An 18680-nucleotide genomic window follows, 5' to 3' on the forward strand; every position below is an offset into this window, starting at 1 on the left:
TTTATTTATTTCTTTAAATAATGTGACCATGACTTAAAAGTTAATTTTTCTCCCAGTAGATGGCAGCACATATCTGCCAAATGTAAGGTTTTGTACTTCATTATTACAATTTGCTGACAGAGTTTAATAAGAAATAAATTCCTTGATTGATTGTAAACTTATTTTTCTTTCAGAATCCGTAGACAGACTGAGTTTTGATTGAACTTTAAAAATAAAGGTTTTTCTCGGAATTTCAAGTCATTTAATTTATAAAATTAATTTATAAACTTGTTCACATATCTTTATAAAATCTTGCTTTAAAAAATATATTTTTAGAGTTAGAAAGGTCTGCTTTATTGATATTTCATTAAACTAATCAACTTTCAATATACGCCTACTTAACATATGAAATAAGTCAAGGTTGAAAAAAATTATTAACGTAACATATGAGAAATTCCAAGGGGAAACAATTTTAATTGCACTAGATACATTTTGTAAATTTATTAATTGTAACATCTGTTTAACTATGATGTTTTTCAACTGTGAAATATCATTTATTTTCTATAAAAAACCTAATTATTACATGGCTGATAAATTGAAATGTTTTAGACTGTAATGTAAATTTATTGAAATCTTTCAAAATAGTGTCTGGTTTTCAGCTGGTGATTATTAATGATGATTTAGATTTCCTAACATTCGATATAATTTATTATTTAATATTAAGGAAAAATTATCATCTTTAAATAATGATAATTAAATGATACTGAATAATATATGATGCTAAATATTTTCCATATTTCATTATATAAATGTTACATAACAGTGAATTACCTATAAAATACAGTAAAATTTCTTTATTTTTAATAAAATTAAATCCAGGTAATTACTTAGCGTCGTGATTACAAGAATCAACAATATTATTAGTAAATTATATTTTTTAATCATTATTAATATAATTTTTTCACCATGGTATTTTCAGGTTTAATTTGAATCTTTTAACACATTTCTTTCAGTGATGAAAAACTAATCACATCATTTAAAATTTTAATTAAAATTTAAAATCACATATCATGAATTATGAGTTCTTTCTTGTTTGACATATAATCATAATGTATGGTTCCTTGTTTTTTGCTAATATTTACAATTTATAATATTTATTTAAATGAAAATCATATTACCTCATTTAAATAGGAGATCTAATTAATTACCTAATAAAATTCCTATTTCCAGTAATCAATAAGAAATTAAGCTGAAAACATATACATGCAAACATAAATTTGTCTTACAATTTTGGGGTATTTATTGATTTCTGATTAATAAAATTCCTTTATTTTAACTATATTTTAAATTTTTTTCATCATAATTTTCACTATCTCATAATAAAAATTCATAATTTTTATTAAAAATCATTATAATTTTTATTAAAATCTTTAACAACCAAGCAATTTTTAGTGATCCTAAATTTAACGCCAGACATGTATTGAACGACAAGACGCAAATTGGACTTTCTCTTTCTCAGCCCCATTTACTTCCTGCTATTCGAAGGAATAAATCTATAGGCTGAATTCTTTTTGGAGAATTTAAATATATTGACTTTCATTTTTACTTTTTATAAGGAAGAAGGGTTTTACGAATGGATTAAAAAAATTATTTGCTTATTGTAAAGTATTAATTTTTTCTCGTGCATATTTTTAAAATAATAAAAAAATTAGATTTATTTATTTTTATAAAGAATGGCCGTGTTATATTTCCGAAAATAAAAATCTCAATAAGTGTTCAAAAATTCTGTTAAGTGAAATTCTCAGAGATATCATTCATTGAAATACCTTTCGGAAAGAGCACATTCTTTCAATTTCTGGCCTCAATAATTTATGTCGACTTTTCATTTTAATATTACTTTGAAATATGGAGATTTTTTTTTTTCGTCAATATTTGGAATTTTTGACTATAAAATTTTATTTTGTCATATTATTAAGAGCATTTGTAATTTATTTCTAATTCTGAAGAAATCCCTCTATTATAATTGCAAAAGTTTGCTATGTGAATTTCGTTCGAAATTACTATTACAAAAGTCTGAGTATAATGAGGTATCATTCAAAATTATCTTCATACTTAACCTTTAATGTTTCCAAATACCGCTAATTCGGATTTATTTGTTGAAACTATATATATATATATATATATATATATATATATATATATATATATATATATATATATATATATATATATATATATATAAGAGAGAGAGAGAGAGAGAGAGAGATAATTAGTAATAAAAACCAAGTTAAAAGGAAAAAATGGAATCAAAATTAAACCAAATAAAATAAGAATCCGGCCTGAAGAGTTTCTCAAGTGTCACCCTCAGGAAGGGATTCAAAGAAAGGGATTTTTCTGTGAGGAATCAAACTTTTGTCCAACAGTATTGACCCCTCGTGACCCGAAAGTCCCTTAAAATTAAGGGCTAAGAGATACGGCATTTTTACAGAAGAGAAACAAAACAAATTAAAAGAATGCGACCACCAATAAGCAAAAATAGAATAACATAAAATAAACTATGTAATAACTCTCATAACCAATTATGAAAACAAAAAGGAAAGAATTTGCTGCAAAATTTTTTACCAGCAGCTTGTAAAAATAAATTTTATTACAAAAGGTGTCCCATCTTGTTCATTCTTGTTTCCCGCGCCCTAAACTGTTTTTGCTAAAGCCATTCAAGGTAAAAATAATTGGAGGGTCTCAGCGCCATCTATTGAGTTAGTTAATATGCAGCGGAAAGTCGATTTTTATTTTAGGCAAAGGATTAATCCCAAATCATCTCTTTTTTTTTAAAATTAAACTATTAATATTGCAGTAGTTTCTAGGAAATTCATTATTAGCTACATTTTTAATGAGATTATTTGTTGCTTAAATATAGGAAATTTTATTATTCAAAACTGTTTTAATCCTGTTAAATTGTGAGAAAATTAAATTTTTGTAAGTTTTAGAATTTACATTAGAATGATAATTATAAAGTTTCGTTATTTTAAAGTTGAATTCATCTCTTTTATCGTAGATACCAACTATTGTTTTATCATTAGCAATTTCGATCTTTAAATCCAGAAAGATAGCTTCAAGTTGATTTAATATGTTTCTGTTAGAATTAATTCTTAATTGTCTAAATTCATCTGTGTTTTAGTAGTAGCTGCATTTGAGCTCTCTAAATATAATGGTGCTTTTTCTGTTTTTGATTTTTACTTTTTTTAGTTTTTAGTTTAATTCCGAAATAATTTGGTTTCGTTTCAAAAATAATTTTAATTTTAGATTGTTTCAATAATAGTTTTTCATTTCATAATGCTTATATTTTTGGTTACTTATATATAATCTTTTTTATAAATCGATGAGAGTGTGATAAAAATTTAGCTAATAATACAATTTTCCTATGAAAAATGGATAGAATTGTCCATTATTTCTCAATATAATCCCTATACTTATCGAATTTTTCTACTGAGAATTTATTACGCAAAAAAAGGGGAAACAAAGAACATTTAGAAAATATTAGGTAACAATGTAAAATAGGGGAAGAATTGCCTGTATACCCCTGAGATAAGAAAAACTGCAATAGTAAAAGGGATCACCACAGTATCTGTGAATCTTCCCATTCTCCTATGCCTGTAAACAATTCAGCAAGTCTGATTATGGAATAGCCAGACAACAGAAAAAAAAATGCAATTTTTTTAACAATTATTTGCTGTGCTTTCTGAGAATATTGCTATGTGAATAAAAAAAAAAGCGGCAATGAAATAATTTCCATCTTTTATTTTAGTACAATAACTTTCCAATTGGAAGGAATGTCCTAAATTTGAGAAAATATGCTGTATGCGCTTGTCATTCAGAGTGATTTAATGGCAAAGATTTTTTTTCATAGAATTTAGCCGTATATTTTTTTATTCGTATATGTAATCAGAAACTAAAAGTTTAACCTTTTCCGTTAATCTTGCCCTCCCTTTTACCAATTTAAGGAAGGTGGGAATGGGATGTAAATTGAAGACTCCTTATTATAATAATTAGATCCCGACAACACGATTACAATAAACATGTCTGATCTTTTAGGCTTCATTCGAAATAAGTCAGGTGTCCGAAACCGCCATCTTCAGTGTAAAGGAAAAATCTTCAAATCGACCGGAAATACCTGGCTCGAAGTCAGAGGATTTTAAAGCTAAGAATGCTAAGCAGAAGTTATATTTTTTAAAAAAATACTTCATAAATTAAATGAAAATATCTCCATTTTTTATATTTATGCTATCATTATATTTTTATTATAATTGCATAGGATCTTGTATATTGGTTTATGTCGTTATATGCCATTGTAAACTTTGTTTTGTTAAACAGTTACAATAATTTCTGATTTCCTACTGTTCTAGATCGATTAGCTTTCTTTGAAAACAAAAAAAGTATATATATATATATATATATATATATATATATATATATATATAATATTTGTATCAATAGCCATTTACTCACATTGAAACATAGGAAATAAAAAGAGCTCATACTGGGAGATATCAGATGAGTCTTGCATGCTGGATTTACCGCATTGGAATATCTTGACAAATTCTCAATTATCCCTCTATATTGTGTGCTAAAGAACTGATTCAATGAAAAGCCGGTCATTTATTTTCCTTCAGATAAGATTTTTTTCACTAGAAAAAGTTTAAAGAATGAACTTTTATGACAGAATCGTCTCTGTAAATGACATTGGGCTTCATGATCAAAGAAAAGTAGTCCTCATTACGAGCGACTCATGCTCCTTCTTCTCATCACGACTCGTTACCATTGATGGGCACTGAGAGCTATACCTCCATTATTACAATCATCATGAAAGCGAGAGTTTCGTATATGAGATATCCCTTGCCAATGGTATCTAATTAAGTAATAAAGACCTTTATGAAAGAATGCTGACTGGCAGATTTGACTTTATGGATGCACAATTAAGATCACGTTCCCTTCATTTCCAAAACAGCAGTTATTATCGATTTAATTTTACATTTATAATCGAGCTTTCATTTATCATAATGCATTTGGACTACACCAACCCTTGAGCACATAAATACTGCACAATATTGTATAACATTGATCAATATTTACAATATTGTATAATATTGGTTAATGTCATACAATATTGTGTAATAGTCTGTGCATCTGGAAATGAATTATCTTGCTCTAGAATTACGTGTTAAAAAGTAACTTTGATTCGTGATATGAGCCTTTTTGAGAATTAGATTTCATTTCAACATTCTTAAGAATATCAAATCAAATGTCTTTCTGCCTTCTAGACAGACTTCACGTTTTTTAATACCATCTTTGAATATACAGAATTTCTATTAAAGTCCTTCGATCCTATATTAACTTGATAATAAAGACAGCAAATGAGAACTCTACGTATAATAAAGTCGCATCGTTACACGATTAAATCAGTTAATGCGCCCCCTGGTGGCAAAAATTATATTAATGTTTTTGTGTCAAAAACCGATAGCTAAGGGGGAAAAAATCAATCACACAATTGGAAAGCGTCTTCGTTTTAGTGAGAAAAGTCACCTTGAGCGCAATAATGCTAAGAACAAAATGTGTAAAACAGGCATTTAATTGGTTACGATTTTTTAAAACCCTGATATTTTTTAAAACCCTGACTAACAAGATAAAATTTACTTTTTGGACATTAAATGTCTACATGATGATTTGATATTAGAAGGCAGGTGTATACTATTCTTCGGCCAACATTACAGAGCCATAAACGACACTTTATTGATGCTTGTGCCAGCTTGTCATTTAATATGATACAAAATAAAAATAAAAAAAAAAATTCTTGATTTATTCCTAGCTGACAGAGAGTATTTCTAACACCAAAAATAAAAGTATTTACCCAATAATTAATTGATCTGTTTTATTTTAACATTTCTCTAAGAGTATTAACTATTTGAATCGTGGCAACCAAATACGCATTTTACACGCGTCTTGTCCTTAGCATTATTGTATTCAAGGTATTCTGTACTAAAACTAAGACACTCTACAGTTTTGTAGTTGACTTTTTTTCCTCGTATCTTGAAAGGGTTTTCGAAGTAGGGAGCTAACTTCGCAGTTTGACGGCAGGTGGTACTATAATCATAGTCACAATGCAGGGCACCAATGCAGACTACTATATTTTAATACTATGTTTGTGGCAATAGTTGTCCTCGTTCTCATTAAAGTGAAGTAGAAAGATTTTAATGAACATCATGCATATTTCATGCTGCTTTCAAGTGGAATCTTCCCAGTACTTTCTTCATCAGTTTATACATTTCGACTCTTACGTAATAATTTTTACAACTTTTACGATGTTTGCTTTCACAAAAACATGTATCAAAACCTTTCTATCAAAAACATAAACCCGTTTGTTGCGACAGCAGATGTTACATTTGTTGCAACAACGGATGGATATTTGTTGCTAATATCCAAAGCTTGAGGCCAATTTTACTTAAGAATATTTAAATGTTTATTATTCTTATTCTTTTGTGATGTCGCATACATCAAAGAATTACATCTAACTAAGGTTAAAGCGGAATGGAATATAATATTGAAGGCGATGATCAGAATCGTACAGAGGTGATTTGTGTCCTTAGTAGAATTGCCAAAGCTGCGAATGGAATTATATGAACGGTTGAAACTTGATCAGAAGGTAGACAGGCTATGACCGAAGTCATACATAGGAGATTTGTGAACTTGGTAGAATTGCCAATGCTGAGCTCTACCATCTCTCACAACGAATTATATTTTTGTTTCCATCCCTTCAACATACTTTCTAATACAAATTCTATTAAGTACATATATTTTGCTAATTATATTTGCAAATGGATTTATTGAAAATCATATATACTCTCGAAAAATATTGTAATAGCTGTAGTAGTGAAAAATATAGTATGGAATATTGTAGAAAATAAATTGCAACTTTATCGTTATATTTTATTAAAAGAATATAATAATAACGTTGTTAAAGTTAAATTTTTAGTCTACATCAAGTTTATTCATCAGTTCTCAGTTTTTATTAATTACCCAGCAAATCATACGATCTAACTCTAAATAATCCATTTTTGATGGTCTCCTTTGGCTGTACTCTGTACCTTTAGCAAGAGCCAATCTGACCACACCATTAATATTATTCTGGCATGGAACAACCCCGCTCTATTTGCTCTTGTCTTGCTTTTTGCAAACAGTTCAGTTATTTTCGCACCACTCAGCGATGTGTAAACAGTATAAAAAGGGGGAGGGGATGGCATTAAATGAATTGGAATTATTTATGAGGTTCTGGTTTTTAAATTTAGTCACTAGTTTCAAGACTACCATTGCATTTATTCTTTTATTTCTTCTAGGTTACAAGTTATTTTATCGTGCGGAATTGCCAGAGTGGGACGAAATTGAAGTTCCTGATCCATCGCAGTCACAGTATACGCTTAGGTCTCTCAGTTGTGGCACAAGATATCAATTTCACATCATCGCATACAATGATGTGGGACGCAGCGATCCAAGCGACGTTGTAAGTCTGATGACACAAGGGGGATGTAAGTGGTGATTTATGTGCATAATTATTTGTAAGATAAGAAAATTTTATATGTAACATGGAAGATTGAATGTTGTATAATCAATATTGTAAGATATATCACATATTGGAGAGGGATAGAAATATTAAAAAGTATTGTTTCTTAATAATTAACATTCTCTGATATGCTATCTCAAATAATTGAAACAATATTTCATTCGGAAATATTGCATAATATTGTACAAAACTGCTAAGACAATATTGCAAATTCTATATTAAGTAGTTTTTAACAATATTGAGAAACTATATATCCAAACTTTCCCACCGTTGATCCATATTGTGATAATATTTCGAATTCTGCATTATATAGCAACAATAAAATATTTTATCATTTAATTATATACATTTCACTTAAATAATACTGTAGAGAAACTAAGCTACGAATGAATATCAATAAAATTATTAAATATTATTAAAATTATTGAAAATACTGGAAATTGATTGACATTTCAATTTGCTTATTTTTATCTTCTCGCTTTTACTAGTTTCGTTAAGAAATTCGATTTTTTTTTCTCCGTCTAATGCATTTTGCGCACATTTTAAGGATAAAACAATGTTTTAAATTTCATCTACTTAGTTCATTTATCTTTTGACTTATAGTGGTGGCAGTTTGAGGGAGGGGGGTTCAATTTGCATTTTTTAGCTATCTTGTTTAGACAGATATAATTCCGAAATGGTTTGTCATTTTTAAATTATATTTTATAGCATTATCCTCTATAATGTTTGATAAAATGAGACAGATCATAATAAGAAAGCATACGACTTAAAGAAGCACACTTACTTTTCTTCAAATCAATTTATAATGTCTCTAGAATTATTCCACTGTTAAATCTTTTTCTCTATTTTAAACACATATTTGTCATTTAAAAATAAATTCAATTAATTTTCAAAACTATTTTATCAATTGACTTTTAAGAATTTAATTCAGTTTAGCTCTTCACTCACAATTCTAAGTATTGGATGTAACAAACAAATAAATCTTATTGACTCAAAAAATACTTTGAAAATTTCTCTTGACTGCTCCTCATCATACTTCTTGTTATTCCTTGACCCTTATGTTTTTCTCACGCCTAGTTATTTAGAATCTCTTCTCAGCTTAATTTTTACATTAAAAAGTTGATAACTTGAGTGGACTCATCGACAATTTCAATTAAATTTGGTGTTGGATCTAGATATTTTCCTGGCCTTAGCAGGGCACATTATGAGGCTATCCATATTAATAACATCGACAATTCAGTTTCTTATTTCTGAATATTTCTAACAATTTAGGAATTATTCAGGGTATTATTGTTTTATTTTACTTACTTATAAGTATTTTTCTAAACATATATTAGAATTCTAGATTGCATAGCATCCATATCATACAAAATTTCATTGAAGCAGATATTCAATTTAATAAGTTTTATAATATAATTATGCAATGGAAACAATGGAGCACATAGGAATTTGAACAAATACATTAGATAAAATGTTAATATTATTTTAATATAAAATTCATAAATAGAATTTGTATATTTTTATTCATTTATTACATAATTAAGAAAATAAAGACTTTTAACAGACCTGTTGGTAGTACTCTCTCAGCCTATTGGATCGTTGAAAATGCTTAGTTGGAAATCCGTCACTTGAGATCGAAAATTGAGATGTGTACCTTAGTACAATGTGAAATTGTTTTACTTGAGATCCAAAAAAAGTTTAAGGAAAGTGAGATTGTTTACACGCTAAAAAAATATACATATATTTCAATTTTTCTTCTTATATAATAGTTACATTTTTCAGATTACCTAATGTAAATACATTGCATATAGTATTGAAATCTCATAATCCATTATTTTTTAAATGCATTTAAAATTATACCAATGATCAAGAAATAGTTTTACCGAAATGGAGGTGTCCTCAAAAGAATTATACATCTGTAAACCCATTTCTATTTATTTCCCGGCAGAAATATAATTTTAATCTCCATTATATATTGAATGCAGTACTAGATCTCGTGTAAATATTATGTAGTAGATACTTCAGGATATTTGTAATTCGATATTTTTTTTATTATTTAAGTGGAATAAAAAAAAGATAAGGTCGCTGTAATTTTGAATTCATATCCACATATTATGCTAATATTAGAGTTGTTTAATACAGAGTTTTTTAAGAATTTCGCATCACAACCAATCCTCGAATTGTTGCTCAAACCAAATAGTTTACGAGTTATTTTATAATCGAAATAGTATATTATATTTATAAATACTCATTTATTTTACTATATATGATACTTTAGTATATTTACTCTATATACTACCTTTTACTATAAATGTAACTATGTAATATTATGCTAGTATTAAAATTAAATCTTTAATGTTGAAACAAATAAGATTCCAATTAATATTTTTATATAAATTTATATTTTGTGAATAAATTTGTACTCACGAAAGGTGATTATTGAATTTTTGATTATATTTCATTTTAAATCAATCCCTTGATAGACGTATAAACGGTAACTCGGCTGTGCTTATTTTTATGCTTTTTGAAGAATTATGCGACTTACGAAAACTATTAACATATTTAAACAGATAGGAAGAACAGATGAAGGAAAAAAAATAACAATAAAAAACAAAAACATGACAATAGAATTATTTTAAAATGCTGTTGGTCTGCGTCTAAGTGCGACTTAAAGTCACATTGTCAAATATACTTTGGTCCTAATTAAAACATAATGATCTACTTCATGTAAAAATATTTTTCTACATTTGCACAAGATAATTTTGACCGATTATTAGAAGATAAAATCATTATTCTGAATATTCAATTATTACTACTGATTAAATGTCAATAACTAAATAAATAATTTTTATATATTCACTTCATTCAACATTTAATATATATATATATATATATATATATATATATATATATATATGTATATATATATATATATATATATATATATCTAAAATCAAAATAGGCGGACAGATGAAAAGTCAAGAATACTTCAATTAAATTTTTCTTGCATTGATAAAAGACATATTTTAAAGACAGAATATCAATGAATTTACAAACTTTTTTATTTTTTATTCTATTTATTTAAAAAAAAAAACAGCCTCATCTTTTTAATAAAATTTTTGATTTGGATAAATTTTAGTCTAATTATTATAACTGAAACTATTTCTTACACTTATAATTAATCTTCTTTGTTAAAATGGAATGCATAAATGGAAATGGAATCAGTGTCTTCTGTAACCAATAAAGTAAGCTCTTTTCATTAGAGTTTGTCTTGAAATAGGAAATAAAAGAGGCGTGACAGTAATTGGCAAATAAATGACTGGCAACAAATAAGAAAACACGCCTTCCGACTGCGATATCTTTTCCTCACTTCTGATTGGGCAATTTCGGCGGAAACGCCGAGCAATTCAGGAAAACACATCAAGATTTCGGATCTACTACTTCTAATTTGCGATCTTCATTATTTTTATTAAAACTGTTCATTAAAAATCTGTTGTAATGACCATAAATGTAGTTTTATATTACAATATCGTTTTTTTAAACTAAATAATTTTCATTTGCTATTAAACACTAAATCAAAAGCGATAAAAAGCACGCTTACAAATCTATTAACTTAATCAAATCTAAACAATTTTTTTTCTAATTACTCATATATCTGGAATTAATAGGAAATTCGACTCTGCAATTGGATCCTTTCAATCAGATTAATTAATGTTAAATGTTTAGAAATGTAAACAAGCCCATTAACTATAACTTAATTTAACATTATTTACTGTAATGTGTATTAATTTAAAAAAAAGGCTTTCGTTTAAAAGTCATCTGTCCTTAAATATTATTTTATTATGTTTTAAATAAGTACACGATAATTTTATACAAGTAGCATGTACTGGCATATAAGGAATAAGAATAATAATAAAGGGCCTGCCAATATTTGACAGAAATTGTAGGATAGGTTGATGTTTATAAAGTTAGCCTTGAAAAATACCATTTGGGAAAAGCGGAAAACTCCATAATATTCAACGTTTTCAAGATTTAAAGCATGAAGGTATCTCATATAATAATTTATCATATTCTCAACTTTTCATCATATTGTCATATACATACTTCTCTTATCGTATATACAGCAAATTCAATTCAATTCATTGGCATTTATTTTAGATTTTGACAAGTAAAATATCTTTTCTCACTATATTATAATTACACTCATGCGCATGATATTAATTTGAGAAAAAAAATATCTAAAATGGATTTTATAGCTTCGAATAATCACACAGGGCCAGATTATCAAATAAGGAAAGCTGGCATCAAAAATTATTTTACCTTAAGAATAATTACATTTTTTAAATTTGCAAAAATGTCATAAATTAAAAAGAATAAATTCCAAAATGCTTCTCTAACCTTTTTTTTTTTTAGGAATTTTAAAATTAATTTGCAGATTGGGGTATTATAATTTAATATGAATTTTGTTGATTGAATCGTAAGTCAACAGCTTTGTCAAATTTTCTTTCAGATTATTTAGATTGAATTTAAAAGTATTGAAATGTCTTTATCTATTTTGCTAAAAATTATGTTTTAATTCAAATTTCATAATTTTTATGAAACTTGAATTAAAGTACGCAGGGCATCAAAATCTTATTTCTTAGTCAATGATTATCAATTAATTAAATACCCCCCCCCCTCCTCTTTAGGTTATTATCATATTTGTTGGTTAAAAAGGTAGAATAGATATTAAGTTAAAACCATTAAACATAAAATACATGGTTTTGGAAGTCAATAGAGAAGATTAGCTTACTCTGACTTTGCCACCATAAGATGTCAAAGATTTAGTCACTTTAAAAGTGGCTTTAAATTTCAAAAGCGATAAAATATTAATTTAACCACATGCACCCAATGTATGTCAAGAAAACAGGCCTGCGTCAACAATTTCAAGACAGATTTTTATCTCAGTTGTGGGAAAATTGTTTGGACTAAATTTAGAATTATTAATAAATTAATATGAATACTGATTCTTATTCATTAATTGATAAAAGTCATTGCATTATGTGGATATTTTTTGATGATTCGAAACATTCCAAACATTTTAATTTTTAATGGTTCATTATTATTTATTCTATAATATATGAATAAATTTTTCAATATTTTATTTAATTTATATTGTATATATTTTAGTAGTGAAATATAATGCATTGGCTATTAAATTTCTCTGCATGCTTCAGAAAAATAAATACTCAAAATTTCTCCAAAAAAATTGGTTACAAAATTCAATAATTTATAAAAGTGTAATATTTTTACCAAAGGATAATTTTTTAGATACTGAAAAACTTGTGCTTAAAATTTTCTTTGTAATCAAAATAATTTTCATGAGAAAAGTGCACCATGACAAAATTACTGCTTTGATAGGTTAATGATTATTCCAATAGATGGCAGCACCAACAGTGGATTTTGCACTTACTTGGAGTTAAATTACTTGGTCCTCTTCAGGGTTATGGATTGAATTGTTTCATTCAAGGAAATAAATATGCTTTTTAAAGTTCAATATTATTTTAAATGAAAATTATTCTTTACAATTATCATTTATTTTTATTACCTTGGCAAATAATTGCATTATAATTAGAATAGCTTATATTGTAGGATATTTCACAAGGATATTATCTATGAGTATCTTCTTTTTTTTTTACTCCAAAAGTAATTAAGAAATATATTTTGATTTAATTTGTAAAATATATTTTTTTTATTTCTTTATTTTTACAAATAAATTTTTCGTATTTGCCAACATTTTTTTTCTCAGCTTCGGGATCAGGGCTAAGTTTTTCAGATGGAAATGCCATCAAAAAATTTTATGAAAAAGAAAAAAAAATATTGTGAAAAAGTGAAAAAAAAAAAGTTGTAAAAAGTAAAAAATTAAACAAAGATATATAAAAAAAATACATAAAAAATGCTAACCTTTTAGTGTTGCATCGTCTTAAAAGAAACAAAATTTCTCAAAATATTAATATAGACAGTTTGTTTCTCAATCATTTCCAAATTACAATATTGCATTATGTTTTTGCCCTCTCAAACATCTCCATTGAACCCTTATCAAGCTGCGCTTCTTAGTTTGTAATCCTGCAGTTCTTTCAGTCTAAAAACAGGCAGGTGTACGATTTCTATCTCGGACCCTTGTATTTTTTAAAAAGTTTAATTTTTCAAAAAATAATACGTATATTGATCTGAAATTCTTACTAATTATTTTCTTCTATACAATAGCAACTAAAGTATAATTGCTAAAACTTCTCTCAAATAAAAAAAAAAAATAATAATGGTTTTTCTTTCGAGTTGGCTTTTTAGAAATTTATTTCTAATGTAATAAAATTTTAATGCATAAAACTCTTTAATTTAAACTTTTCTTCAAGATTAATAGCTTTCTATTTAAGCGTGGTGTTAAAACTTCCATCCTTCCCACCCCTTCTTTTCCGTGTGAAAATTTAGAGGTCTGATTTAGATAAAAAGCTGAAAAATGCAAGCCATGTATTTGCTGTTTTGTATTTTTTTTTTTTTTTCAGGAACAATTCGGTGGTACTATTTTGCCATCTGGTGGTGGCCGAGGTAATTAGCCATTTATGAGCAAATACAATGTATGTTTAAATCTTAAAAACTAGCCTTAAAGGCAACAATTTTTTTAAAATAAATAACAAATTTTTATTTGAAGAAAGAAGCAGCACTTTATAAAATTATGCAATTGCTTTTTAATTAATTTATAAAAGTGCTCCTAAATCGAGTCGTAAAAACGCTTGTTAATTGATTTGTAAAAGAACTCTTTAATTCGTTCATAAATTTGCTTTTTAATTCATTATAAATTTGAACTTTACAATATTACAGTGTTTTTATTCAATAAGTATATTAAATACTCTCTTAAATTGTCAGATTCTCATGAAATAAGCTTGCGTTTTTTTAAATGTTATTGGTTATTTAAAGGTGCCAAAAAGTAAAAAACACATCAAATATTAACTAAAAGAAATAGTTAGGTTACCATATGTGGTAATTTCCTCGATTTAGCCTTTATTTTCTTTATTTTTAGCCTTTCATTTACATCTGTTTTCAACTCATTATGAATTTGTGAAATGCACAAGCCGTATCTGTCTTACCATTTCTTTTCGGCAGTCACTTCTATCGTTGATCCGCCCAAATCAGTAGTGCCATCTGGCGGTGGCTGAATCTTAGCCCCTTACAGCGCATCTTTAAAGATGTTTTAATTAATTAGTGATATTAAAATAATAGTTATATTGTACTACAATTTTAAAGTTTAATTGTGAGAAAAATAAATGCCCGCAAAATGCATCTGTAAGCATTTTGTTAAGGAAAATAAATAGAAAATATTCTAATAGAAAATAGAATAGAAATATTAGAATATTTTAGAAAATATTCTAATACGCTTTAAATATTTTGACCCTGCTCCTTTCAATCAACTTAACCTTTATTTGTTGAATTTACAGAAATATTTAAAAATGTATGCTAACTTTTTAAAATTAATTTGGAAGCAAGTAATTTAGCCCAATAATACAATTTTCATTATAAATCGAAAAAGCCATTAATTGCATTTAAAAAAAAACAATTTTGAATTTCAAAACTACAAAAGGACTTTACTATTTAACTTTTTTGGTAATTGTAATATATGCATTGGTTATATTTGAAATCTCGATGGTAGTTTGAAAAAATATTAAAAAATAATAATAATAAATAAACTGATAATTTTATCAAAAAATTTTGTGCATAATACAAAAAAAGAGACAAAAATATTGATAAAAAATATAATATAACCAAAGAAATAAGCATTTTATGCATGCAAACATATGTGGGCATTTTCATTTTTTCGGCATCTATCTTGGCCATACATCATCTTATATACTTATCTCTACGAAACTTCCTATGAGAAGTAATCGTGTGCTCCCATCCAACAACTGAAGAACGAACTTCATGGAAGCGGACTTCAAAGTTTCTATGAACCTTGAACCGTGTAAACTAATACCGTACCATAAGATAAATGCTGGGGCTTATAAGTCCGTTCAATAAATAAATAAATAAAATATTAGGGTTGTTACAAATTACTGCTTTTACTGAAGGGCAGCAATTTTTTAGAGACCATCGTATTTAGGTACATATTTGATAGTAATATTAATAGCAGGCAAATTAATTGAACTTGATTAAATTTCTAAACGTTCTTTATTGTGATAGAGGGATAGGCAGTGGATTTGCTTTCTCCTTAGATATTATTTTCAAAATGCTTTAAAAATATGTTATAAAAATTCATTCTTTAAAAGTATTCTTGGAATCATGCGACTTTTCACGGAAAGTACGTTATTATTCATACAAGCTATATTAGTACATAAGCAAGCAAAGTGAATTGAGTGAATTGAGGAAGTAAAGTGAGTATTGTTCAAGTAAAGTGAATCGTATTGTTGATATAAATAAATATCGTAAATCATATCGTATCGTAATAAAATCGTGAATCGTATCGTAATAAAATCGCATTGTTGATATAAATAAGTGCTTTTGAAATTGTATGACAAATGCTCATTTAAAAACTGTCGAATTCCTTACAAAATAAATAACAAGAAATAATGGTGATTTTCATATACATTTTAATTTTTAAATATTTTAAAAACATTGCAAAAACTGAAACTTAACTATATTTTAATTTGGATTCTAACAAAAAAATACATTATTTAATCCGATGCGAAATGATAGTCTTTATTTCGAATAAGTTTTCTATAACCTTGTTTTCTTTTTTTTATGTTACAAAAAGGTGTCTGGCAATGTTTAATGCTATCAATTTTGCATAGATACCTTAATACATTTTTGATGAATTTGAATAAATAGTATATTCAGAAATTTAAATTGAAAGATAATTGGAAACATTTATACAAAGTTTTATTTAACTTGTCATGTTTTATTTTGTAACAATGAGAATTTCTAACCGACTTATAAGTTACTTTCAGATGTGCTGTAGTTCTATATATTCGTCTGGGATGTTTATTTATTACTTTTTTTTATTCAAAAAAGAAAATATTTGAACAGAAAATTCTATTTCAACATAATTAAATCTATGATTAATTTTTTTTTAATTTTAAAACTATAGCATTTATTTAGTAATAAAAGAAATTAAGCTTTATATTCATAAAATTTCTGCCTCTATTATTTTTTTAAAGGTTCCACTGTCATACAATAATTTACTTTAGTATTTTTATAATTTTATCACATTTTGACCATCTCTTACGATTAGAATTATAACGGAACTGCTAATACTCTTTATATACATTAGAGGACATCTTCAGAATTAAAATACCAATAATCCTATAGAATCTGTTTTTAGAAATTTAAATTAATAAATTATTCGGAACTTATATAAAGTATTATAATCCCCTAACTCTCTTATTGCGAATAATTAAAATTTAATTTAACGAATTCTTTTTAAAAAATAAAATTAAATTCTTTTGAAATTTACTTAAAAAAATTGGAAATTAAATTATTTTTAATTCAAACTGTTACCGTAAAGCAAATATCTTAATAAATAAATAAATTATGTTGAATAAATTTGCACTTTTTAAAAGAGTTTCTGATTAGCTTTGACTTCATAGTTTGTGAATAATTATTTTTTCACTTTGAATTGCTGCTTTATTCGTTTACTGCCAATGTGTTATTCTTTTCTTGGTAGTTACCAGTCCTTTGATTTATTTATTGGTGAGTTAGTTCATTTCTGATTTAGTCTGCTAACAAAATAAATTTATCAATGATTAGCAAAATGCGCTTATTATATCTATGAATATCTGGAAAATGATTTCTGAATATAATTTGCAATTTAAATGCACATACCTTAAACTTAAGAAACATATTTTTGTAATTAAGAATTTTATTCCTAAGATCCAGATATTGGTTATATTAACGATAGTATCAATTTAGAAATTTTACTGTCTTTTATATGTTTTTATTAGCGATCTTTTGTTTTCTTGAAAATATAGATCTAAAATAAACATTATTTTCTGTTGAAGTAGAAAAAAAATATATTCATTAAGTTTGAATTGTTTTCAAATATTCAGTAAAACTGCTGTCGTTTTTATGTCATTAATATGTACTTACAGCTGTAGAATTCGCATTTTCTAGTTAGAATTGCGTGTTTAGATATGCTGCAAAAAACACTGGTTGAAATCTTCTTAAGAAAAAGGATTACGGACATAAAAGTACTGAGCCACATTTTCGAAAAAAGAAAACCATAAACGAGTGAATGACTATATTAAAAAAATGGGATAATTCGAAAGACCACAAAGGAAAGTAATTAAAGGTTGGACTTTTTCTTTCTTTCTTTAAAAAATTTCAGAGCTGCATTTTTTTGAACAAATAAAGGCAAAAAATTATTACACTACTATCTCCCTATTCCATAATGTTTTTTCAAGTTTTACGGAGTTATTATTAGTTGAAATGCCATTAAATGGCATCCGATAATAAGATGTTGAAAATGGCTTAAAGTGGGAATGGATGTGAAAAAAAAGTTTATCTTTAAAGTGATTATACTGAAAAACAGAATGGACTTCTTTTTTTCTTTTTAGAAAGAAAACTTTTTTTTCTCTCTTTCGAAATGAAATATTACAGACATTCTTTTTTAAAATGCATGGTGACACAATGAATGCACAAAGAAATTAAAGAGTTGCAAAAAATTATTATTTCAACGAAAGTATTCGAAGTTTAAATTTTAGAACTGATTAATACTCAGCCAAAAATCCTTTCGAAATAAAATTTGTCTGGAAACCTATATAACACAAACCAAAAGAATATATATATACGTCTGCATTTTACAAAATTTTTTTATAAATGTTTAACACAGTGACATGAAATTTCTATGTGCGATTCTTGAAATCATCGCCAAATGTATTATTTTCAATTCTGAAAATAATTGTTTCTAAACATATTTAATTAAGTAAAGGAAATGATTATTCCAGATACTGAAATGAACGCCATTATTTAAGAGAGCTCAAAATAGCGACTAAATAATTGAATTTGAAGTGTCTTCCGATGTCTTTGCATCCAAGAAGCATAAAGTGAAATATTTATAAATAAA

The 18680-nt window shown here is 26.5% G+C and overlaps 1 protein-coding gene across 1 annotated transcript in view; it reads left to right on the forward strand.

The window, feature by feature from the left end:
* LOC129981975 (cell adhesion molecule Dscam2-like) overlaps positions 1-18680 on the forward strand; it is a 560888-nt gene that overhangs the window by 434890 nt on the left and 107318 nt on the right. The window contains exon 19 of the mRNA XM_056093054.1: positions 7368-7556. Coding sequence (XP_055949029.1) covers positions 7368-7556 — 189 coding nt within the window. The remainder of the gene's footprint in view (positions 1-7367; positions 7557-18680) is intronic.

The sequence above is a fragment of the Argiope bruennichi genome, chromosome 8 (genome assembly GCF_947563725.1).
Source record: "Argiope bruennichi chromosome 8, qqArgBrue1.1, whole genome shotgun sequence".
NCBI classification, from domain to species: domain Eukaryota; kingdom Metazoa; phylum Arthropoda; class Arachnida; order Araneae; family Araneidae; genus Argiope; species Argiope bruennichi.